The sequence below is a fragment of the Miscanthus floridulus genome, chromosome 9 (assembly GCF_019320115.1).
Source record: "Miscanthus floridulus cultivar M001 chromosome 9, ASM1932011v1, whole genome shotgun sequence".
Lineage (NCBI taxonomy): Eukaryota > Viridiplantae > Streptophyta > Magnoliopsida > Poales > Poaceae > Miscanthus > Miscanthus floridulus.
In genome coordinates, this window is record NC_089588.1 from 138,039,416 (window position 1) to 138,064,444 (window position 25,029).

Below are 25,029 nucleotides of genomic sequence, written 5' to 3' on the forward strand. Positions count from 1 at the left end.
TATAAGCAATGACTCTACCCTCTTGCATAAGAACACCTCCTAACCCAATACCTAATGCATCATAGAACACATCAAAAGGTTTCTCGATATCCGATTATGCCAAAACCGGAGCCGACGTTAGAAGAGTTCGCAGGGTGTGGAAAGCCGCATCACACTCAGAAGTCCAGACAAACTTCATGTCTTTTTGCAGCAACCGAGTCATAGGCTTGGCTATTTTAGAGAAATCCAAGATAAAGCGACGATAATAGCCAGCCAACCCTAGAAAACTCCAAACCTCATGCACCGAGATTGGAGCCTTCCAGTTCAACACTTCTTGCACCTTGGTGGGATCAACCATAATTCCACCATCGGACAAAACGTGTCCAAGAAAAGGTACCTCACGAAGCCAAAATTCACATTTGCTGAACTTTGTATATAGCTGGTGTTCCCGCAATCTAGTGAGAACCACCCGCAAATGTTCAACATGATCTTCTTCATTCTCAGAATAGACCAGGATATCATCTATAAATACCACCACAAATTTGTCCAACTCGGGCATAAACACCGAATTCATCAGATACATAAAATGTGCGGGGGCATTGGTCAATCCAAAAGACATAACCAGGTACTCATATAGACCATATCTTGTAGAGAATGCGGTTTTTGGGACATCCTCAGGCCAAATTTTGATTTGATGATACCCAGATCTCAAATCAATCTTGGAAAAGATTTTTGCTTTAGACAACTGATCAAATAAGATATCTATGCGTGGCAGAGGGTACTTATTCTTGATTGTAACTGCATTCAAGGGTCTATAATTTACACACATGCGTAGAGATTGATCCTTCTTCTTCACAAAGATAGCTGGGCACCCCCATGGAGATGAACTAGGACGGATAAGGCCTTTCTTTAGAAGTTTATTCAACTGGGTCTTAAGTTCGGGTAGTTCATTGGGAGACATTCTATATGGCCTTCTAGAGATGGGAGCTATGCTAGGAAGCAACTCTATCTTGAACTCCACTTCCCGATCCAGGGCCAATCCAGACAAATCATCGAGAAAAACATCCGAAAAGTCACACACGACAGGGATATCTGCTAGAGACTTTGCTTGCACCGCATTGGTCGTGCAAGAAAGATTGATGTCTCGGGGTAACTGTACTAGAAAACCCTCCTGATTACCAGAATCTCTGAGCATGACTACCCTAGTCGATGTATCAATAAGCACTCCATGACGGCTCATCCAATTCATTCCCAATATCACATTGATACCTAGCCTCGGTAAAACTACCAGATCAACTTGATAACTTTGCCCCTCTATCTCAAATTGTACGTCCCCAACTACCAGCTTGGTTGGGATAATACCACTGGCAGCCCTAATACAATAACCCTCACCCTCAATAGTATATGTTTTCTGCATAAACTTGGATGCAAATGCTGGACTAATAAAGGAATGCGAAGCACCTGAATCAAATAGTACAACTGCGGGGTGTTGATCAATCAGAAACTTACCAGCAGTCACTACCTCTCTTGAAGGAATCTCAGTAATATTAGTGTGGTTCACTTGCCCCTGACGGCCACCTTGGTAGTTGTTCTTCTTAGGGTAAGGACACTTCCTCGACCAGTGGCCTGGCTTGTTGCAATTCCAGCACGGCATGTTGCTTGGTGGTACACTGGAAATGCCCTGACCGGTAGTGCCCTTGGGAAGAGCAATTATAAATGCCTTGCAAAACCCAGTCTTGGCGGGGTTCTTCTTCAGTGGTGGGTGGAACTTAGCAGCTGACGCTGGAGGATAGAATGGAGCCCTCTGTGTGACGGGAGCCTTGGATTGTGAGGCACCCGCCTCATAGGCCCGCTTACGACTTTTCGTAGCAGCATACATAGCATTGTTGTTCTCTTGTGATAAGGCATCACTCACAAACTCATTAAAAAGAGCACACTTGCAATTTCCCATGGTCTTCATCAATTTGGGGCTATGTCCCTGCTTGAAGCTAGCAATCTTCTTGGCATCGATGTCCACAAACTCGGTAGCATACCTTGCAAGGTTGTTGAAAGCCTGCAGGTATTCATTCAAGCTCTTGTTCCCCTGGGTCAGCTTCATGAACTCTGTATGCTTGATTGCCATGAGACCAGGAGGAATGTAATTTCCCCTGAAAGCAGACTTGAACTGATCCCAAGTGATTTGGGCATTAGCAGGTATCGTGGAACGATGATGACTCCACCAAATGCCAGCTAGCCCATGCAGTTGGTGAGATGCGTACTCAGTCTTCAGCACCTTAGTCAAGCGGAGCAGACGGAACTTCTGCTCGAGAGTATTCAACCACTCATTAGCTTGTAGAGGCTCCTTAGCCTCCTTGAAAATCGAGGGTTTCGTGTCAAGGAAATCCTTGAAATCACTGTATTGATTTGGTTCCAGTCCTTGGCGTGGACCACGTCCATCCCGATTCGCAATCGTACGGAGAGCCTCGGCCATAGTGCGCTGTCCTTCCGCAAGCATTGCTATGAATTCCGTTGGTGTGGGTGGTGGTGGTGGAAGATCATCATCATCACCCGCACCAGTGGAACGAGTACGAGGCATCTACACAATGCGCAACCAGTAATTATTGATGATGTTAGCACATTGGAGAGGAACAATGTAATTGTGCCAAACTGAATTTACTGATGAGAATAAAAACTTCATACAATAAATAGAGGCAATAATTCATTCTCCAATCACCACATCATCAAGTAGATTACTAGCGCCATACGCAGTGCATTCCAACATGACAAGTTTTAAACTTAACCACTACGATACGCATCCCGAAGGGAGCGAATTAAAGTACATTACATGCTGAGTTCGAATTTAGAAAAAGTACATCCAACATCAGTGTACTTAAGTTCATTACATCAATGACTGCAAAAGCTGAACTAGTGAGACTTGCTAACGAACTACTCGTCGAAGTGATCGCTGTCCACATCGGAGACACCTTGGACTTCTTCTGGGTCTTCCTCTTCTTCATCTGCAGGCTCAGCTGCATTGTCATCCATCTGCACGTCCTCTTCTTCCTCATCGGCCTCAATCACTTGGGGTCCACCCACATTTGGATACCTTGGTATGGGGCGAGGAATAGGAAACAGACGGTTGTGCAGCTGATGGTGTTCAACCTGAAGCTCTTCAAGCTGTTCTTGTAGTGCTTGCTCCCTTTGAAAGGTGTTGTGGTTAGCCAAAATCCAACCCTGACATCTTTCTTCTGCTAACTCTAAAGCTGCATCCCTGTGACAGGTCACACGATCCAATTCTTGTGTAGCCTCATCTCTCTCAATAGTGAGGTTCATCAGCTGGTTATGAAGCTCGTCTCTCTCATGTGCTGTTTGACCCCACTGTTGCAGATGATAATTTGCAATACCGCAAATCTCCTCAACTTCTTGCTGAGCTCTCCCACATGCATCCGCCCTATGGCGATACTTGCGAGCACGCAACCTGAACTTGTGCTGGGCTTCCATTGCCTTGCCAGCTTCATCTAGCGCACTCGAAAGGGTGTTTTGCCTGACTCGACAAAGCTTCAAGACTGCCATCATAGCACTCATTCCGGTGTTGTCGCTCTGCACACGTTCACCGTGGCCTCGAACCAAGGCCTGACCAACGTCCTGAGTCCACTTAGCCTCAGTAGGAGACACTCAGGGAATGGATGAAGCAGGTCCACCCACTAACTCATCTCCGAAGCTCTGTGCTATATCCATCAGCACATCAAGGGCAGCAACCTGAGCGGCTTCCCATGGGCTTCGTCCATCAGTCTCAATGCTCCACCCATGCCACAATGGTCTGGTGGGGTTTTGCGGCACTACAAAGGTCACGACGTATCATGGTACATCTCCCAATGGTACCGCCTGCCTCCACGTGTAGCTGGGTGCCTTCGGGTACCCAACCGAACTGAGCACCCTCCAGAGCAAGGTGGGAGTACCGAACTGGTCCAAAAAGGTGCTGCTACCAGTAGGAAACACGGGCGCGGCCATCTGTATCAAAAAGGGATGCAATTCACGTGAGAGGATTATTTTGCTGAGAGATTGCACTTTACACTTGGGATAAGCAATTATAAGGGAGGGAGTAATGCAATATGAATGACATGAGTGAATATGATGCATGCGTGTTCCGTACGTCCTCACAAACCTATGAAAATTTAAGCTTAGCGGAATATACGGTGGCATACATACGTTCTCTCAATTAACGGTAACTAGTCGATCTACACGGTGCGTTGTTAGCATACCTGCAGAAAACTTCATTACAGCCCAACCCAACAAGATATAATGCTAATAATCACAAGTAGTAACTAAGATACTCTCCATATATACATCCCCCGATATATATACTTCGGTATCCAAACTACCCGACAAATGTACCCCCAATTAAGTACCTTTATATATACATGTATGCAACATGTAAATACTCCAGTAACCACAACTAGCTCTCCCCTAGATCGACGGTTGGACGGTCATGCTCTCGCAACTCACACTTACCTTAGCGTAGAGGCAATTGATCCATACATTACCATTCAAATGAATGGCACCCATGCAATATCACGCCGCATGGATGATGAAATAGAAACAATCAATTCCCCCAAGTTAGTAATTATATATAAGCCACCTAGAAGTCCTTAAGTGGACTATAAGGGATGTGATCACCAGTATACCATAAAATTTTGATTTTTCAACACTTATATATAACTATAAGTTGGAAAACCGTTTTTACAACAAAAGTTTTTGTTTTAAATAGCCGTAAGACATGTTTAATGTTGAATCTAGCTCTGATGCCAGCTGTCACAGAACCGACCAATTTATAAGAGCACAAGTACAAAAACAATCGCCGAAACGATCAAATTCTCGAACTTGAGCCCATATAAACCCGGTAGTCAACCGAAATCTCGAAGGATTTCAAACCAACTTGCATACAACCAAGATCACAGTAATTCAACATAACATATCGTACGTTACAACATTTCGCAGACGTTCGCAAATAGATTACATCATCATAGAGTCATCGTTATTACAAAAAAAGTCTTGTAAAACATGCGGAAGCAAATAGTTTAACTCACACACCCGAGTTCAAATACACATACTGGTTCGCTGATCACAGCCCACAAAAGCATTCAGATAAGAGAACAGAGATCATGCCCATGATCTAGTCTTCATCACCCGCCGGGTGGAGACAATACTTACAGAATCCCTGGTATAGAAGGTCATCTACAACAAGAGAGAATAAACCCTGAGTACAGGAATGTACTCAGCTAGACTTACCCATCAAAAACCAAAACAAATGACACCAAGGATTATGCAAAGCTTAATTTAGTGGATCTGGCTGACACTTTCTTTTTGTGGAAAAGCATAAGTAATAATGATCAACTCTTAACCTGAACTAGCAGTGACTTTTAGCCATTAACCTATCCTCTATATTAGCACCTGTACTAAGCAATCATTTTATTAGGGTGCAAACATTAATAACCATATTAGGTATACATTGTGGCAACCTCATCATCATCATCCATTTAACCATATCGTTAAATTAATTGAATCTACGTTGCCGCTGCTCAGTCAAGTTCTCACTATCCGGGAGAGACGACGATTCAAATCGATTCCTATCTAGCTGGAGGGTTATTCCTAACACAAACCCTACTTCCCCCGTTAGGGTCGCAAACAAGTCACTATTGGTACAATTCAGAAGTCGCGAGTCCGAACAGTGCCGCAAAATCAGAGAACCACTCTGCCATGAGTGCTCGGTGACTTAACCCGCCCTTGGGCTTACGCGAATGGTTCCCTGCACATCCTTACTTCCATCCAGATTGCAGACCCCTGCTCGCGTCCCCGGCCTGAACTGAGCTACTAGGCTTCACGGTCGGAATGACTTATCCGGCCAGCTAAGTGTTAGGCTGCGTTCAACATGACATAAGGGCGTACAACATATCGGTCCTTAAACGACTCAGACGGAGTCACTATGTCCAAACCTACACAAGACTCCGCCCGGTCTTAATTCATTATTAACATGGTTCTTTTCCATGATAGCAAATATAGCCAACCGTGATCCACCTCATCCTAAAGCTCACAGGTGACAGGAAATCACCTGACTTCTACCGCACTAAGCATGGCTAAGCATTTAACCCGTTCCTGAACTTAAATAGAACTCCATTGCGATATCTGGACAAGGAGGGATATAAAATGCAGTAATTGGTTCCAACCAATTCCTATACTTAATGCATTAATAACGAATAAAAGATACTCAATGTATTTGTGAAAACATGGGAGGCTTAATATGCTCCGGGGCTTGCCTTTCAGGAACGAGGAAGGCTGGTGGTCAGGGCACTCGGGCAACTCCTCCGCGGCGGCTGCTTCGCCGGCTTCCTACACCTCAGGCTCCTCCTCCTGGCTGGCTCCCTCGAACTCCAGCAACGTCACTCCCTCCGGCACACCTATTGCATGAATGCGCAAGATAAATATCATGGATGCACATGAACGAATGTCCGGGATGCTCGGGGAATGCACATGTTCGCTGTAGTTTGCATATTCCAACTTAAGCCCTATTCAAATCACTTTCACTTACCAAGTTTATACAACCTAATGTATAATTGCTCATCTTCAGTTAATGACCTAGCACCTGCACCTAAGCATATTCTCAAGTTAGGCTAACCCCTAAACAATCAATGAGAACATTGCATCAAGCATACACTCAAGCATTTGTATTTTAGAAAAATGAAGACTATGTAGCGGTACAGTAAACTAGTCATAACTAGAGATTTATAAATCCAAATGACATGCCACAAGACAATCTGGAAAGCTTATGAAATTGTATAAAATTCATTTTCAGACCTCAAAGCATGATTCAACACTTTACCAAGTCGAATTCTTTGATCAACAGAACTCTGTCCTCACAAAACAGAGGGTAAGCAAAACTGGAACCTAACTTTAAACAGCTGTAGTTTCTAAACTACTAGGCCAAATGCCCTCATATTTTGACAGGAGCTAGATACATAAATTATCTACAACTCTTGTATTCATCACATTCACAGCAAATCAAAACATCATGGGAAACTTTCTAAAGTTCCCAGATCTGTCCAGAGGGACATAATGCAAATGAAATAATTAATAACTTATGATGTAAACACATAATTGGAAAAAACTAACTCCACTCACATATCACTCATATCACAAGAACACCAGAAAGTAGGGTGTTCATCACCAAAACATTTCTTTTAATACCTTTCTTAATTTATTTATTTAATTAGAGGAAATGGTAAACATATATGAAAACTATACCATTAAATCTACAAAAATTACAGTAGATACTACATGCTCTAAGTAGACTGCCATAAAAATTTCACACCATTTGAGTAAGTATAATAGCCTACACAAAAATGATAAGGCATAATGGCTTAAAATGGCATAATTAGGAAACCTTAGTGAAAAGTGTCAAGCAACAGATTTCATATTTTTCCTAGCATCCTTAAGGTACTAAGATACTACCCACCAAGTTTCATGGTCATAGGATTCCTAGATAATTTACAAAAATTCATACAAATATCCATCAATGATAAAAGGAAAATCTATAACTCAAAAACTATACATGCAATGACTCTCAAATTTTAACCAGAGCTTCTACTAAGCAAGACTAGCGTACCCACAAAATTTCATAATTTTTGGATCACAGAAACTCAAGATATAATTCAAACAAGTTTGCATGCATTTGAAAACACATTTCAAGTTCCTATTTAATTCATCCAAAATTTCTACATCATACGCTCAAGACATATTTTTATTAAATACTAGACCTCACTGTGAGTCTAAAAAAATTTGAATCACACCATTTGGATCTACACATTTGGAGTTACAAAATTTACTAAACAGCATTCAAAACTGGAAATTTGAACTATCCTATGGAACAAGCAGTCACTGACGTGTGGGACCCGGTTGTCAGATGGACCCGCTTGTCAGTGAGACAGAACAGGGGAGGCGGCTTCGACGGCGTGGAACACGGCGAAGCTCGCCGACGGCGACTTCTTCGGCGACGAGGAGGGTACCTCCGTGACCGTCACGACCTCCCGCGTTGATTGGTGCCCCAATCACTCTCTCTACCGGCCCCTAGGTACGTCGGCCAGGCAAACCCCGGTGCTAGGTACCCAGGCAAAGCACGCAACAGCTTCAAGTGACCAAGGCAGACCTGTCTATGCTACTGCTAATGGCTGCGGTGAAGTGCTCGAGTGTAGCCATGTGATGTCACCAGCGGCGACCATGGCGCGGCGGTGCGCGGTCGTGTTCCAGCTCGGCCGGACTGGCATCGTCGGTAACATCATCACTAGAGCAACTACGCATGCTAGAGAAGACGAAACGAAGGCTAGGGAAGCAGGAGCGGTGCGGTGATGCGCTGGCCACGACGAACCGCAACTCCGGTGAGGTATGGCCATGGCTACGACGTCGGAAAACTAGCCAAAGATCCTCACCTACAGCACGATTAGCTCAGCTAGAAAGTCGACGAGGTAGAGGAGAACACGGCGGAGCTATTGATGAGCCGGCCGATGCATTTTTGCGGTGGCGAGCGAGCTAGGCAATGGCACAGCGTGCTCGGCAATGGCGAAGCGGCTGAGCTCTGTGGTTGCCCGTGGTGGAGGCGATGGAAAGGGAGAAAATGGACTGTGAACTGGACGGCAGGCGCATGGGGGTGCTCATGCCATGGCCGACCATGCCAGGGCATTCGTGGCGCGTGGCAGCGCGATCAGGCGACCGGCGAACTCTGAACCTATCGAACACTGTAGCTCGCCATTCAGTGATCCAATCAAGCCTGACAATGCAACTTCAACGCGTTAAAACGACTAAACCGTTGATCAATAGCGAAAACCGTGTACATGAAAGTTGTAGCCCTACCTTCCATCTTCAACTTCTATTCAAGGATCATAGTCTAATTCACCATGAATCAGAAGTTACATCAAGCCAAAGTTGGCCCGATCAAACTAGAATTGTATTTACGACTTAGAAAATTTTCAAAGTATTGATTCAACCCTCAATACTGACTTGTGGGACCTTTTTGAACATGTTATGCCCATTTTCATGACTTGGCTTCTAAACAAAGTTTGTTCCTTATCAAATTTGCTACAACTTTGTTTTAGGTTACTCAGACATGCAAACATCCTAAGTTACACTTTTTAAACAGTCAAACAAAAGGGTTTAGGGGTCAAAACAAGTCAAACCACTTTTTGAAATCCTATTTTGGCAACATGATCAATATGAACAATGTTCCAAATGGCATTCTAGGTGTCACTAAGTTGTTTAAGAGAATTATTAGCCACACCACACCTTGGTCACACAAGAATCAAGCATCGTATGTACTGAAACACTGAAAAACACATGAAATGTTACAATTGTTTCATAGTCAGGTTTCACCTATTTCATGATCTTGTTGCATAGTATTAACTAACTTTGTTTCACTAAAGTGAGTTGCACATGTTGCACTTAAGTGTTGCACACTTTTCATTTCATAATAGAAACAACACACATGAAATATAACGATACGTTGCAATGTTTCAAAAACATGTTTTAGGCAACACAAGCTCATGAATGGATGAATGATGTTCATGTTCATGAAATGCAAGTGCAAATGTGGAAGGCAAACACCTGGGGTGTTACATAGCATCATACTACCTAATGCAATACCCTGTAGGTATCAAGGTACAAGTACAAATATCTAGAATATCCTTATTGGCAACAAGGAAGACACATGCAATATGAATTAAGTGATTAAAGGTGAATAGGACAACAAGGAATATCCCATGCTATACTTGCCTTAAACACCGATCCTTCGGTAAGCTTTAATCTTCAATGTTCTTCTTCTTCTTCTTCATCTTGATCACCACGTATATCTCACCGACTGGACGGAATCATAAAGCACCACACAAGCATGCATACAATCATACACGAAGCAAACAATAGATCTAAATTAGAATAGTTCACCAAACATAAAATCAAGATGAAAAGTTTATGAAACGAATCTACGTCTCGCTATGAACACACAGACGCGAAAAGCACACTAATCGGAGCTACGGTGAAAAAGATACATCTACCGAAAGATTTGCTCATAGGAGAAAATATAAAACTATTAGCTTCATGTGTTTTAATGGTATAAAAACATATATAAGATATTTTATAGAGATTATAATTTAAGTCAAATTTAGATTTGAATTATAAAACTAAAGTGAAACAAATCATATTTTATTTATAAAATCCAGTTGCATAATTGTTATTTAAGATATGATTCAAACCATGAAATTCTAGTATTAGTGACATGATAAACACTGTTACTAACGCGTAGATCTCGTCGCTATGAATCTAACGCAACTTGAATGGGTCAATTCGGAGTTAAAACAGAGAAGTTATGGCTAAAACAAAATCAACGGCAATTCTGTAAATAGCTGAAAACGTATTTTAGACTTATCCGAAACAAAATACGCTTTCAAAAGAAGAAAACAAAATCAGAAAAGACGCAATGGACCGCGGGTTTAGTCTCAAATATTTATAAGGGTCTTTTTGTAAAATTCACAGCGAAGGGTATCATTGCTTTTGGGCCGTCGGATTAGATTTATACGGCCGAGATGTAAGCGGGAGGTGAAGGAGGCGATGACGGCCGGCCAGAACAGGGAAAATCACGGAGACGCGCCATGGTCAGGGACGGAGCTCTACGACGAACATAAAAAATGACCCTAGGGCCATGGTTTTCGACGGATATGACACGAGAGGAGAGAGGAGGTTGAGGCGAGCTCACCTAGAGGGTTCCCAACGGCGGAGAAAGCATGGAGGCGACTTGGCGGCGTCGAACTCCACACGACGGATCTGAGGCTACGAAGCTAGAGCATAGGGCGGTGCTACAGCTTGACTCTAGGGTTTGGCGAGGGCGGCATGATCTTTGGCTCGGTATTTAAGAGGCAGAAGGATGTGGGGTGCACGCAACCGGAAGAGGCGGGGCGAGGATGGACTCACCGATGGCAGAGTCGTCTCAGGTACGAGCGGAAGGAGAGGGACGGGTCTAACAGGGATGGCCCACATGTTAGCGTCGGCGAGGGCGAGAGCCAGCAGTCAGAGAGTGAAGAGGTGCACGGCTTGTGCCTACGGGCGGCCTCGTTGACACGGATTGGGCCAGCGCGCGATGTAGGCCGCGGGCAGCACAGCTGGGCTAAAACAGAGGAGGAGGAGGAGCAGTGGGCCTATGCGCCAACCTCGGCCCACGTGGGTGAGAGGAAGAGGGAGACAGGGAGAGGGCCAGGGTGCTGGGCCCAAAGAGAGGGAGAGGGAGAAGAGTTTTTTTTTCATTTTTTCCAAATCTTTTTCTAATTTGTTTTAAAAACCAAATTCAATGTAAACCAAATCAAATTTGAATAGGATTTCAAATACACTTTTCAATTCAAACATAAATGAGAAATTTTGATAAGTTTTCAAAAATAAATTTGACAACTTTTTAAATTCTTTTATTTTCGAATTCTCTTTTCTTTTACTTCCAAGCCAACTTCAAAAACATTTTGGCATATTTTCAATTTGAATCAAATCCACACAATACAAAGAAACAAATGCACCGGCATGCATGCACATCCATGTAGCTACTCCCTATAATGAATTTTAAATTAATGAAAATTTTTATTTTTCTATGTTTTCATGAGCAAAAAAATACAGAATTAAATCATTTTAATCCTATTTTCAAAAGAGGCAAATTTTGGGGTGTTACACTGCACGACGTTGAGGCCAAGGAGAAGGGAGAGGTGATGGCGGTGGAGGGGCCTAGGAAGGCTCTGAAGGCTGTCAACCTCGTCGAACCGCGCGCCCAAGTCCACCTTGGACGTGTGGGCGACGAGCAGGACCAGTGGTGGTACCTGGACTCCAGCGCCAACAACCACATGACGGGCTCCAAGGCAGCCTTCTTCGAGCTCGACGATGATGTGACCGGCACAATGAAGTTTGGTGATGGCTCAAGTGTGGCGATCTGAGGGTGTGGCACCATCATCTTCAGGTGCCAGAATGGCGAGCACCGCGTGCTAACGGATGTAAATTATATCCCGCAGCTACGTTCAAGCATCATCAACATTGGCTAGCTAGATGAGCATGGTAGTGAGGTACTGATCAAGGACGGCATCCTCCGGATCAGGGACCAGGAGTAGCGGCTTCTTGCCAAGGTGTAGAGGTCCTAGAATTGACTGTACCTTTTTGACCTCAAGGTGGAGCAGCCCATCTACTTGGCTACACGGTGCACGGAGGAGCCGTGGCAGTGGCATGCCCGGTATGGACATCTTAGCTTCGACCCTCTTGGTCGGCTGGAGAAGATGGTGACTGGGCTGCCTCACATCGAGCACGTAGGCGAGCTATTTGAGAGCTGCCTAGCCAGGAAGCAAAGAAGGCTGCCATTCTTGAAGACGGCAAAGTACCACGCGGCAGAGACCCTTGAGCTGGTCCATGGTCTGCGAGCCGATCACGTCGGTGACGCCCAATGGGCTCAAGTACTTCATCTTGCTAGTGGATGACTGTAGACGGTACATGTGGCTGCAGCTTCTGACCAGCAAGACCGAGGCGGCTAAAGCGGTCAAGAAGTTCAAGACACGCGCGGAGGCAGAGAGCGGCAAGAAGCTACGTGTGTTGTGGGCTGATCATGGCAGCGAATTCACTTCGGTGGAATTCGCTGCATACTGTGCGGATTAGGGTATGGTGTGACAGCACACCACGCCGTACTCGCCACAACAGAATGGCGTGGTGGAGTGGCGAAACCAGACGGTGGTCGGCATGGCTCGATCCATGATGAAGGCTAAGAAGATGCCAACAGAGTTCTGGGGAGAGGCGGTGACCACGGTGGTGTTTATCCTCAACCATGTGCCCACCAAGGCCCTGAAGGGCAAGTCGCTGTTCGAGGCTTGGCATGGATGCAAGCCAAATGTGTCCTTCCTCAAGACATTTGGTTGCGTCGGCCATGTGAAGAACACCAAGCCTACCTCCGCACGCTAGAAGATAGGAGCACGCCGATGGTGCTCCTATGCTACGAGGAGGGCAGCAAGGCCTATCGGCTTTATGATCCCAAGAGAGGCAAGGTGGTGATCTATAGGGATGTTGTGTTCGATGAGAAGGCAGGGGACTGGGATAGTTCGGGTAGCGAGGAAGCTGGCAGCTTCACCAGCACCTTCATCGTCGAGTGCATGGTCATCCACGGTGTTGGAGACACTAGAGAGGAGGTGCTAACCACTCCAGCAATAGAACCGAGCACTCCTAGGGCAGTGCCGAGCACTCCAAGAGGAGTGCCGAGCACTGCAGAGGGGGTGCCGAGCACTTCAGCAGTAGTGTTGAGTGCTCCAGCAATGGTGCCGAGCGGTCCAGCAGCGATGCCGACCACTCCAGCAGAATAGGGTAGCCGAGGACCACCGATCAAGTTCATGTCCCCTCTGAGCGACATCTGCGAGTTCGTGGATGCTTTCCATGATGGCGAGGAGGTCCATTTCCAGAGGCTGGACAACATCATCGGCAATGTAGGGGCCATAGGCCTGGCGAGTTAGCTGCTTGATGATCCAAAGCTACTCCTTGTTAGTGCCGAGGAGCCACCGATGTTCACAGTGGCTGAACACGACGTCAATTGGTGATGGGTGATGTTGGAAGAGATGAAGGCCATCGAGGACAATGACACATGGGAGCTGGTAGATCCACCGGTGGGCTGCAGACCAATCGGCTTGAAGTGGGTCTACAAGGTGAAGCGGGACGAGCGCGGCACCATTGTCAAGTATAAGGCTTTGTGCAGTGTGAGGGCATTGACTTCGAGGAAGTCTTTGCTCTGGTGGCGCGAATGGAGTCTGTTCGCTTGTGTTGGCCATGGCAGCAGCGAAGGATTAGCGTGTCCACCACCTCGACGTCAACTCCACGTTCCTTAATGGCGAGCTCACAGAGACAGTCTTCGTCAAGCAAGCTCCGTGCTTCGACGTCAAGGGCGCTGAGCACATGGTTCTCAAGCTGCGCAAGGCGCTCTACGGGCTGCGGCAGGCCCCTTGGGCGTGGAACGCCAAGCTCGATGCCACCTTGGGCAAGCTTGGGTTCGCTCGCTGCGCTACAGAGCACACGCTCTACAAGCGGCAACGGGGAAGGAGGAGCTCATCGTCTGCATGTACGTGGATGACTTAATCGTCATCGGAGCGCGAGCAGAGGACATCGATGGTTTCAAGCATGAGATGGTGGCTCATTTCAAGATGAGCGATCTCGGTGCGCTCTCCTACTACCTCGACTTCGAGGTGAAGCATGGGAAATAGAGCATCTCCATGGGTCAGTGCGCCTACGTGGAGAAGCTGCTGGAGTGCAGCGGCATGGCGGAGTGCAAGCTGTGCGCGACTCCGATGGAGGAGTGGCTGAAGCTGAGCAAGCATAGCACTGCTGCGAAGGTGGACGCGACGCGCTACCAGAGTATCGTCGGCGGGCTGCGCTACCTCACTCATACCCGACCGAACATTGCGTTCACGGTTGGGTACGTCAACCATTTCATGGAGGACCCGTGCGAAGATCACTGGTCAGCAGTGAAAAGGTTGCTGCGCTACATCAAGGGGATGCTCGATCAAGCGATCATCTTCCCCAAGAGTGGTGGCAAGGGAGGGTTGCGGCTCACGGTGTTCAGTGAGGCACCCTCTAAGGCAAAGGAAGGTGAGTTGGAGCTCACTGTATTCAGCGATGCGGACATGGTGGGCAACAATGATGGGCGATGAAGCACCTCTAGCGTGCTCGTCTTCTTTGGAGCGGCCCCCATTGCTTGGCAATCGCTGAAGCAAAAGATCATGGCGCCGTCGACGTGTGAGGCGGAGTACGTCGCGTGCCGCGCTATCTGGCTATGCCGGCTGCTGAGCGAGCTGACCAGCGATGAAGCTCACCCGCCAGCTCTAATGGTGGACAACCAGCCCACCATCGCCGTCGCCATGAACCCTGTCCTCTATGACTGGAGCAAGCACATCGACATCAAGCTCTAATGGAGGACAGATCGTCATCGAGTTTGTCGAGACCAGCAGACAGCTTGCTGATATACTCACCAAGTCACTCGGACGCCTGCGGTTCATGGAGCTGAGGAAGATGATTGGCATGGATGAGGTCAAGGCATCGGGCTAGCAGAAGGATTAGGGGAAGAATTGTTAGAAATAATCTGTTGCTCCCCATTCTCTCCTTGGTTGGAGACTGGTCGGCTCGGCTGACCACTCCCTATTGGGAGTTGGGACAGATCGGCTCTGCTGACCATTTTCTGTAGCTGTAGCAGTATTGCAATAGGCCATCTCTAGTGCATTATTTGGAAGCTATTACATCAGCCATGTCTTGGTAGTATGCTGAGGTAAGCTTTGTACTGCTAGGAGTAGTTGGTATACACGTACCTTAGGAGTAGGTAGTTAGTGTACCTTGTACCTTAGGAGTAGGTAGTTGGTGTACTCTTGTACTCAGGAGTAAGTAGTTAGCCAAAAAACTATGTACCTGGTAGAGGTACAGCTAGAGTTGTATATATTTCATCCAAAGCGCAATGGAAAACTCAGTTCAGTTGCCACAAACCAAAGGGTAGGGCTTCAGCCAACGCTGGTGCTTGTGCTAAGTGTGTATGTGCGCTGTTCTCAATCTCTTCTTCTACCTCTAGCCACAGTGAGTGAGTGTGTGTGCTGATAAGCTAGTTGCTTACGTGTGCAGGGCAGCCATGGATCAAGATAAGTGAGATATGGAGTGCTTTGTTTACTCGGCTACAGACTAGACAGCAGTGAGATTTGTAAACTCTCTTGTGGTTTTCGTGTCACTAGTGCTGGTCAAATATGGATCAAGTGTTCTTGTCAGTTCTGTTGATGCAGTTCAGCCAAATCTTTTCACCCAAATCCTTCAGCGATTTTTGATTCCGAACCTCCAATTGATCAGAGGAGCTCTTGAAATTAAGTTGATAGCAGTTGCTTCGACAAAATTGCTTTGTCATTCTGCGGTGCTGTTGGATGTTGCTGCAGCCCAGTCGTGGGGTAAATTACTTGACAGTATAGTCTCACTGTTGTCCAGAGCGAATCAAGATGGGGCACAACAAGAGCAAAATGATGCTATCGATGCAGTGGATATTCAGAAGACGTCAAGTTATTCTGTCTCATTTGTACGACTTCAATATGCTGGAAACAGTGAAGATGACCTTTTGAAAGAAGTAAATGATACAAAACAATTTGTGGTCACATACTTGGCCACACTTTCTGCCCAGTTTCCTGGGAGGTTTGGTCCTGTCATTGAGCGGCATGTGGACCCAGTGAACAAAAGTGTGCTTCTTCATCTTTGTGCAGCCTACAATGCCAAAATTGTCTAGGCAAACAATTTCAATGATATTATTTTATGAGCTTAAAACTTGGAACATCTATTTGATACTTTTACCATTTTGTTCTGAAGTTTTGTAAATCACATACGTTCCTGCTAACAAAGTAACAACAGAAACTGCTGAATACTATGCAAGGTTATTCGAGTAGCGTAGTTATCATCTGTGGTGAGATAGGGCATCCAGCTTCGTGTTCATAATATCTCATTGGTCACATGCAACGGATACTGATTAGCCGTTGCTATGAATTGTTGTGTTCTTTTTACAATTTCATATCTAGTTGCTTCAAGTATATCATTGAAAAGCCTTGCACATCTGGATATTATTTTGAACACTGGAAAAATGTTCATATATTAGCCACTAGTGGCTATTGAAGACTCTTGGATCTCTTCTCGGCTTGCAATTTGAGACTACATTCCTAGCCAGAAACTTCAGTGGTTGCACATCTTGTCTCTCTTTTTTTTTGGTTTTGGGAACTCAAAGGTGATATTCAAACTGCATGTTCTTAGGTCATCTTTCAAATTTATAATGTGATTGGTACTTTGGTAGTCTTTAACTGTCGAATTTGGATGGAAATTGGGTGTTGTGTGTGCGCTTGGTGGTGTCAACTCAAGTCTGGAGGAGGATTTAGCTACATGGCTGTCCCATTATAGTCTTTTCTTGCTACAGATAGAACTAATGACTAAATTTGTTTCTTTCTTGCTACATGGCTGTCCCATTATAGTCGAATTATAGTCTTTTCTTGCTACATGGCGATGTTATAACTCCTAAATACCAAGTAGTTAACACACTGCCACCTCACCTTGTAGTGTTATTGTGGTACGACTCATGAAACTGAATATTATCTTTGTTCCCAAATAAATCAACTTCTGGAGTTGGATCTGAAACAGAAGGCTTGTGTAAACGGCGGCGGTCAAGGTGGCATGGGTGCTGCCGAAGCCGGGTGAGGTAAGGCAGCAGCAGGGGAGCATAGGGGAGGAAAAGGAAAAGGCGTGTAGAAGGAGGCAGAGGAAATGGTGTGTAGAAAGACAAGGCATACGACTGAGTGACTTGGCCTACACATGCGCCCTGTACTAATAATACACTTGTAGTAGACAAAATTATTAGAAGTTTAACTTGGAGCTCTGTATAATAATTTTGCAACACAAGATCCAAACAGATACTGCAAGACCTGTATCTATGATAATGTTGATGGCAAAATATGGACAAAATACCGATAAAAAAAAATATAGACAAAATAGATTGATCACAGAAATTGCAGTAGAAACAAACTTAGTTGGTTTCCCAAAACGGCAAAGCAAGTTTTGGTACTTTGTGTTTCTCTCATCATGACAATCGAAAAACAAATATGAATCATCCAATTTGGAGTCCGAATAAAGAAAATAGGAATTCGGAGGACTAATCCAGCAGAAACCCATCTCTATAAAAGCCTGAACCACGTAAAGTCACTGAGCCTAAGTTCAAATTCTCTCCCTCATTCCCAACGGACACTGTACAGGCACACACTCTCTGCACGGTGCTCTCTCTCTCCCTCTTCCTCCTCTAGATCTAGTGTGCTCCTGATCTCCTCTTGCCGGAGGGTTGGTTGGTGGCTCACTCCAACCACCACCGCCATCCCTAAACCCGAGAACCGAGATCTCTGCCCACCAGAACCACCGTCGCCCTACTCAAGCACCGCCATGGCGACAACGCCCTAGCTCATGCCCGTTCATGGCGGATCTACCCGATCGAGCTCCGTCACTTGACTCCAAATGCCACCTCCTGGTGGAGCTCTTCCTCGAGCTCGCGGAGGTGGGTCTAATGTGGATCCACATTAGGCATGTTCGTCGAGCTTGATTTGTTGTTCAGCCGCCTGACTCCAAATGCCTCCTTCAATCTTCTTCCTCTATTCGACAGATATGTTAGGTGAGCTCTATAGATCCAAACTTGGTGGGCTCGGTCTCCATGGCAAGTCCATGGTGGGGTCGGTGGCCATGGTGGATTCTGCGGCACCATTCGCGGCCATCGACCAAGGGGCCTCAGTGACCATGGGTCCATGGCAGGCTTGGCGAGCTTTGCAGCCACTGCAGATCCATGACAACCTTGGCGACAATAGAGGTCTACAAATGGCATCGGTGACGACCCAACAGCCATCGCGAGCACTGGCCCCAGCTGCACCTGTAATTTTTTCAATATTTTTTTAATCAATCAACATAGGCGCACTACTACAAAAATCTTTTCCGACTCGCATTTTTTATTAACGAAGGCGGGTATTGCAACCGCCTCTATCCAAAGGTCACAATTAATACGGATTAACGGAGGAGGTTACTTAACCGAGGCGGGCATCTTCCGTTAATGTTCTCCAAGAAATACAGAAATCCAAAAAAACTTGTGACTTTGGAGAATCGGACCCACAACTTGGTGGTCAACACTACCATGTCTCTACAACTGCACCTCACACTCATTCATGTCTATATATAATATGCTATCTTTTGATATCAATATTTCGTAATCTTATATTGGATATTTTAGCTACTAAATGAACACAAATGAAAAAATCTATCAGATATAGTTTGAAAAATTAAAAAAAATTGAGTCTCAGAACATGTGAATTTCATACACATATTTGAGACTCTAGCTGACTTTTAATAAAAAATTTGTCACTATCAAACATGTAGATCAGGTCGGCCACTAGAACTTTGGTATTAACTATGTGAACATTTGAGATTGTTTAGGAATTCGAAATTCTAAATTTCAAAATCTATAACCTTCCAGCACGTATTTGGGACTCTAAACATCTTCAAATCAGAAACTTTTGAACTACAAATTTGTAGATTCTATTGAGAACTATGACTTTTGTATAGACCATATCAACATCCCAAATCGTTTGATAATTTTAAATTTCAAATTTCAAAATTTGTGTATTTACAACAATATTTTGGGATCCTAAATAGTTTCAATTCAAAAACTTTTCAACTACAATTTTGTAGATCTTGTCGAGAGCTCCAATTTTGATATGAAGTTTGTCTTGATTCAAGTTCATATGAAAAAACTATGAATTATTTTTTGTTGCAACCATTAATCGAGGCGGACAACTTAAGACGTTAGCCTCCGTAAATCGATTTACGACGGCGGACACTTATAACAACCGCCTCCAAAAATAATGGATTAACCGAGGTGGTTGGGTTATGGTGCCTGCCTGGTTAATCAATTAATAGAGGCTATTGTCGTAAGGCAACTGCCTCGGTTAATCGTGAATTAACCGAGGCGGTTGGCTTACGGTGCCCGCCTCGGTAAATCTATTAATGGAGGCGGTTGTAGTAAGGTAACCACCTCGGTTAATCATGGATTAACTGATGCAGCCCGCCTCTATTAATGATTAACCGAGGCGGGCGCTTGACCGGCGACCCTCCCACCGATTAACGGAGGCGGCAACCAACCCGCCCGCCTTGGAGCTACAAAGCCAAATGCTACGCAAAAGTTTTTCTATAGTAGTGGCGGTCGAAGACGCCCGCCTATGGTGTTCAATTTTCAGAGTCGGTCATTGTGGTTGCCTCCGTAAATCTGTGCTTTCCAGTGACGTTGTAGTCGTCTCAAGAAAGGCTTAATGTCTGTCTCTAAAAAGGGATGTGTGGTAGTGATGGCTTATTGAGGGCCAGTGAAGGGGGGGGGGGGGGGGGGGGGGGGGGCGGTGGAGTCCTCAAGTCTAAAGTAGAGGTCATGGTTTAAAGGCCATTGGTCGATGAAGTTGATGTTGCTCAGATATTTACATTAGAATAGTACAGTGATAGCTTATCGTAAAAAAAAAAACCCTCAACCTGCTGCGATGCTACTCGAACATGATTATCTCGGCAAATTCTAATATGCAGTGACCCAAAACATAGATTAAGCAAAACACGTCACTTATCAGGTAACTCAAACCACACTTTCAGCCAAACACATTACTACTCCACACTAGATCTAGTGCATTACTTTGCCCTGAATAAAAACTAAACATACACCCCTTGTCTTGCATCACGCGTTATGCTGGAAGTAGCAAAGCTGTGGCGTGGTGGGAGTGCACACTTGAGAAGGTACGGAGGAAGGACGTTGTGCCCTGCATGGTTGAGCTAGAGAAGATAGTAGTGGTGTTTGAGGAGATCGACGAGGTGGAGGAGAGGAACCACAACTGCCACGGGCGTTCGCACACTAAACAAAATTCGACTATTTGACATAAACAATAGCTTCTTTTACACCTAAATTTTTAGTCGAATAAAAATTAGTATATATTTTTCTTTAACCCCAATGCAACGCATGGGCAATTTTACTAGTTATTATAGAAGTATATATAGATATAAACAGCTTCTAATTCTTAGCGGTCTATTACTTCTTTTCTATTCTATTCTGGTTTCGTCCTTGGATCCCGAACAGTCTTTTAGTTTTCATTTTCTTTTTTGGTCCTACGTTTGGTTTTGCCGTTCTAATTTCTTGTGTTTTTCCATATAAATATAAAAACAAATATAAATGTAATGTTGCTGAAGTTACTCTTGATCATATACATTACAGTAATTAATCATACACTGATGGCTTATCCTAAAAAAACAACTCAAGCTGTTGCGATGCTACTGGATCTTGATTATTTTGTTAAATTCAAAATGCAGTAACAAAAGTAAAGATCAAACAAAACTTATCACTAATCAAGAAAGGTGGACCCAACCATACATTATCACTACTCAACAAATAGAACTAGAGCATCACTTTGCCCTGAATGAGAACTAAACATAAACACGTCCCAATGTGAGAGGACGTCATGGACAGGTAGTCATGAGATGAGCAAGTAGTTATGAGATGATCGAAGCCCTCAGTCGCCATGGCCATCTTCAGATGTCTAGACGATTTCAGCAACTGGAAGCACGCATTCTTGAGACCATGGCAACCATGCCTCTCAGCGAGCGCTAGTGTCGTCACAACGTTGCTTGTGTCGATGCATTTGCAAAGCCTGTCCTCGCAAATCAGTTTGAGCCGCTCTAGATCATATCTGTCCGCTGCTACAAGTAAATGCTGAGTGATCACAAACGCATCTTCCTGGTCAATATATCAGGCATGGTGTCGGTGTAGATGAAGTGGAGCATAGCCTCTAACGCCCTTGCTTCCATGTCTTTGATCTCTATGCAGTTCATGGCCTTCTCCTTCATGGGGCCAAAGAGCTCTGCCATGAAAACCAATGACCTTGCAGCCAGCACACTCCTGTGTGCAGCAAACATATCTCCGGCCACCTCAAAAGTGACGTCGGCCCCCACCGTGCCTGAGAGGAGGGAACCTCCACAGGAGCCTCCGCAGCCCAACATCAGTGAGAAAATTGTGGGTAACGGCCCGCCTACATCAGACCATACCCTCAAGGGGGAACTGCTGGGACACAGATATATGAGACGTGGAGGATGAGCTCCACCCTAGAGACTAACATCAGAAAAATGCATAACTAATGATTTTGCAGAAGTACCAAGAGGGGCCTTCGCCCGAGCCCTCCGGCTTGGTGAAGGCCCAAGAATGACGGCGGAGTCACCTGAAGAAGACGACCCGTAGCAGGGTATCAGGCAAAGGCCACAAGATAAAGGCGGAGGTTCTAATGGCTCGGGCGAGCAGCAAGGCGAAGATGGAGGCATTCAAGGCGGAGGCCCCAAGAAGACTAGAGGACCTACGCCGGATCAAGGAAGGGATCCCCACGGCGCGGGGACCCCAAGCCAGAGATGGGCCTCCAACGAGCCCGCCACCAAGGCCCAAGAAGCAAAGGCGGTGGAAGCAGAGAAGACATAAGGTGGCCCTAGAAGATTATACTTGTACAGGTATATTCATAATGATATGCCTTAGTTGTCAAAGGGCAAAAGTGTAAAGTAGTACCTCAGTGAATAGTGACCTATGAAAGGGGGAACCAAACCCCATGTAAAGGGGTAGTTGGATAGCATTTATGAAACCCCAATTTGGTGAGTAGTCCCAATTGAGAGTCTACCCATTGTGTCGGCCTTTGCCACCGCGAAGGACCCATCTCCTCTCACCTTGCTGTGAAGCAACTTCCCAACACTCTTCTAGGTTGAATCTTAATTCACATCTATAGGTTCATTTTCATAACATGGTTTTCACCGCCGGTTCAAAAGATGGCAGGACACGTGGTATGAAAACCGGCAGTGGATTAGTGGATGATTTGGCGGTGGCCGGGTCATATAGAGAGACTGTGGACAGGGGCGTGATTGTTTTCACCACTTTTTTTTTGTTAAATGCCCATTTGAGCCAATGGTGAAAATTGCTTTCGCCGCCGCTTCGTTTTATAATCCTACGGTGATAACCACCATGATTTTCTTTGCCAGATCATCCACTGACACAGCGGTGAAAACGATTCATCACCTCTAGAGCAAATGGGAACTGCGCTCCACCTGTTTTCACCACCAGATCACCGTATAATCCGGTAGTGAAAACTGCCTGGAACCAAATCAAACCCCTTTTCGATCCTCTTCATGCTCACTCCTTCCACTTCTTTACCCATGACTCCCACCCTTCCTTCACCATTCTTGGGGTCATTTTTCACCACATTGTTCATGGAGGCTCTCAATTCTCAAAGAATACAAACAAATTTCTTGTTCTAAGTAGGAACTCTTTATTTGCTGAAGTGAGTAATTTAGATGTTACTTTATTATTTTTTGATAATGGAGAAGGGCAGTGTTTTTTTATAATATAGAGTACATTTAATGGCTATTATTGAGAGCCAAAAAAAAAAAGCGAGTCCTCAAATATAAAGTAGCAGTCGTGATTTAATGGCAATTGCTAGATCGAGTTGCTCTTGCTCACATATTTTCATTAGAATCATAAATTGATGGCTTATCGTAAGAAAAACAACTCGACCTGCTGCAATGCTACTAGTATATGATTATATCATGGAAAATTCTAATATGCAGTGACAAAACACACAGATTAAACAAAACTCATCAGTTGTCAAGTAACGCAAACCCAACGTTTCAGCCATACATTACTGTTCCACATTAGATCAAGTGCATTACTTTGCCCTGAATTGTGAAAACTAAACATACGCACGTCCCAATGTGAAGATGTCATATAGGCATCTTGGCGAGCAGCTCCTTGATAAGAGATGGGCAAGTAGTCATGAGGTGATAAAAGCTCTCGGTTGCCAAGACTGTCTTCAGATGGCTAGGCGACTTCAGCAACTCAAAACATGCCTTCTTGAGCCCCAGGCAACCAAGCCGCTCAGCGACTGCCAGTGTAGTCGCTACGGTGCTTGTGTCGATGCACATGCAGAGCTTGTCCTCACAAATCAGTTTGAGCCTCTCTAGATCATATCTGTCCGCTGCTACAAGCAAATGCTGTGTGATCACAAACGCATCTTCCTGGTCAATATCAGGCATGGTGTCGGTGTAGATGAAGTGGAGCATGGCCTCGAACACCCTTGCTTCCATGTCTTGGATCTCTATGCAGTTCATGGTCTTCTCCTTCATGGGGCCAAAGAGCTCTGCCATGAAAACCGATGACCTTGCAGCCAGCACACACCTGTGTGCAGCAAACATCTCTCCGGCAACCTCAAAAGTGACGTCGGCCCCCACCGCGCCTGAGAGGAGGGAACCAAAATGCAGATGCAAGTTGGACGGCGGCACGAGGACGAACTGCATAGTGGCCTCTGTGCTGATGCCCTTAGAGACGATGACATCGCACCTTATTTTAAGGCAATCATCTCTTATATAAGACGATTCCTCCAGGGCTTTCCTTGTAACGAATTTGGAGAAGCCCCAGCGTCGATTTTTGCAGCAGAAGGTATCGTCCACAGAGGTTTTTGTTGTGAACATAGGTACATATCGACCGCTGTCGTCCAGAACACCAAATACGAATCCAGCTTTGACTTCCACAGCGGCATCGGTATGATGGTGCTGCAGGTAGATAGAAATCCAGCCGGCATTTTCCAAGGCATTGCCATCAGGGTAGTACCTAATATACCAGCGATGATCACCCACGCTGAATGTGCTGGATTTGATGTGTTTGCCGTTGCCGAGTTCCTTGGTCGTCGTGGAGTAGGCTTTGATCTGGAGCACGTGCGACCCAGTCACAGCCTCCGCCGCGACGATAGCCGACGTGGTCAGGGCCTCGCCGTCGCTGCTGCTGATGCCAACGGCAGCAGACGCTGCATTGGTTGCTGACATGATAACGGAGTACTCTTCCTAGAGTTTGATCTGACGACCAAAATAAAGCGAATCGAGAGGCAAAAGGAAAACGAGATGTTCTGTCGATCGGATCGAGTTTGTTGCCGGGAAACCGAGATATATATTCTATTGAGTTTCTGGATCGCGTACCGAGCACAGAGCACTAAGTATTTGAGTACCTTTATTTCTATTAACTTCTGATTTTCTATTCCGTTTTGGTTTTGGTTCGTGAACTATTTTCTATTCCGTTTTGGTTTTGGTTCGTGAACTTCCGGTTTTTGATGTATATCTGTACTTCTATATATACTTAATACAGCCTAATCCGATCTTATTCGGATTCGGAGTAGCCTTTCACAACGAACACAGCCTCCAGCTCCTGCCGCGTCCGTGGTTGGTGTCCGTTTTTTTTTCGTCAACCCCTCTCCTGTTCGATCTAAAATGCCTCCAAGTTCCTCTCGCAACGTTCTTGGCAGCGCTCTCGCACCTCAGAATCTCCACAAGGCCCAATCTGGCAGTTTTTAATCCATCACTGCTCCTCTCTGCGTCGACCTGGGCTCTTGATTCCGTCAC

The 25,029-nt window shown here is 45.4% G+C and overlaps 1 protein-coding gene and 1 pseudogene across 1 annotated transcript; one reads left to right on the forward strand and one right to left on the reverse strand.

Moving 5' to 3' along the window:
• LOC136481067 (exportin-2-like) overlaps positions 1 to 16,297 on the forward strand; it is a 63,358-nt pseudogene extending 47,061 nt beyond the window's left edge.
• A 4,710-nt stretch (positions 16,298 to 21,007) lies between these two features.
• LOC136481068 (BTB/POZ and MATH domain-containing protein 2-like) lies at positions 21,008 to 24,459 on the reverse strand. Its single transcript, XM_066478448.1, has 3 exons — positions 23,372 to 24,459; positions 21,397 to 21,508; positions 21,008 to 21,346 (listed from the first exon to the last, which is right to left on the reverse strand). The coding sequence occupies exons 1-3, from the start codon at positions 24,457 to 24,459 to the stop codon at positions 21,008 to 21,010; spliced, it is 1,539 nt and encodes a 512-aa protein (XP_066334545.1).
• Between the last annotated feature and the right edge of the window lie 570 nt (positions 24,460 to 25,029).

Excerpts from the sequence above, each read along its gene's own strand:
- LOC136481068 (XM_066478448.1), bottom strand. The coding sequence starts at position 24,459 with ATGTCAGCAACCAATGCAGCGTCTGCTGCCGTTGGCATCAGCAGCAGC. Across the intron at positions 21,509-23,371 it reads AAGGAGCTGCTCGCCAAGAT|GAGTGTGCTGGCTGCAAGGT; the intron begins GCCTATATGACA and ends TGCTGCACACAG. Across the intron at positions 21,347-21,396 it reads TGGAAGCAAGGGCGTTAGAG|GAAGATGCGTTTGTGATCAC; the intron begins GCTATGCTCCAC and ends TATATTGACCAG.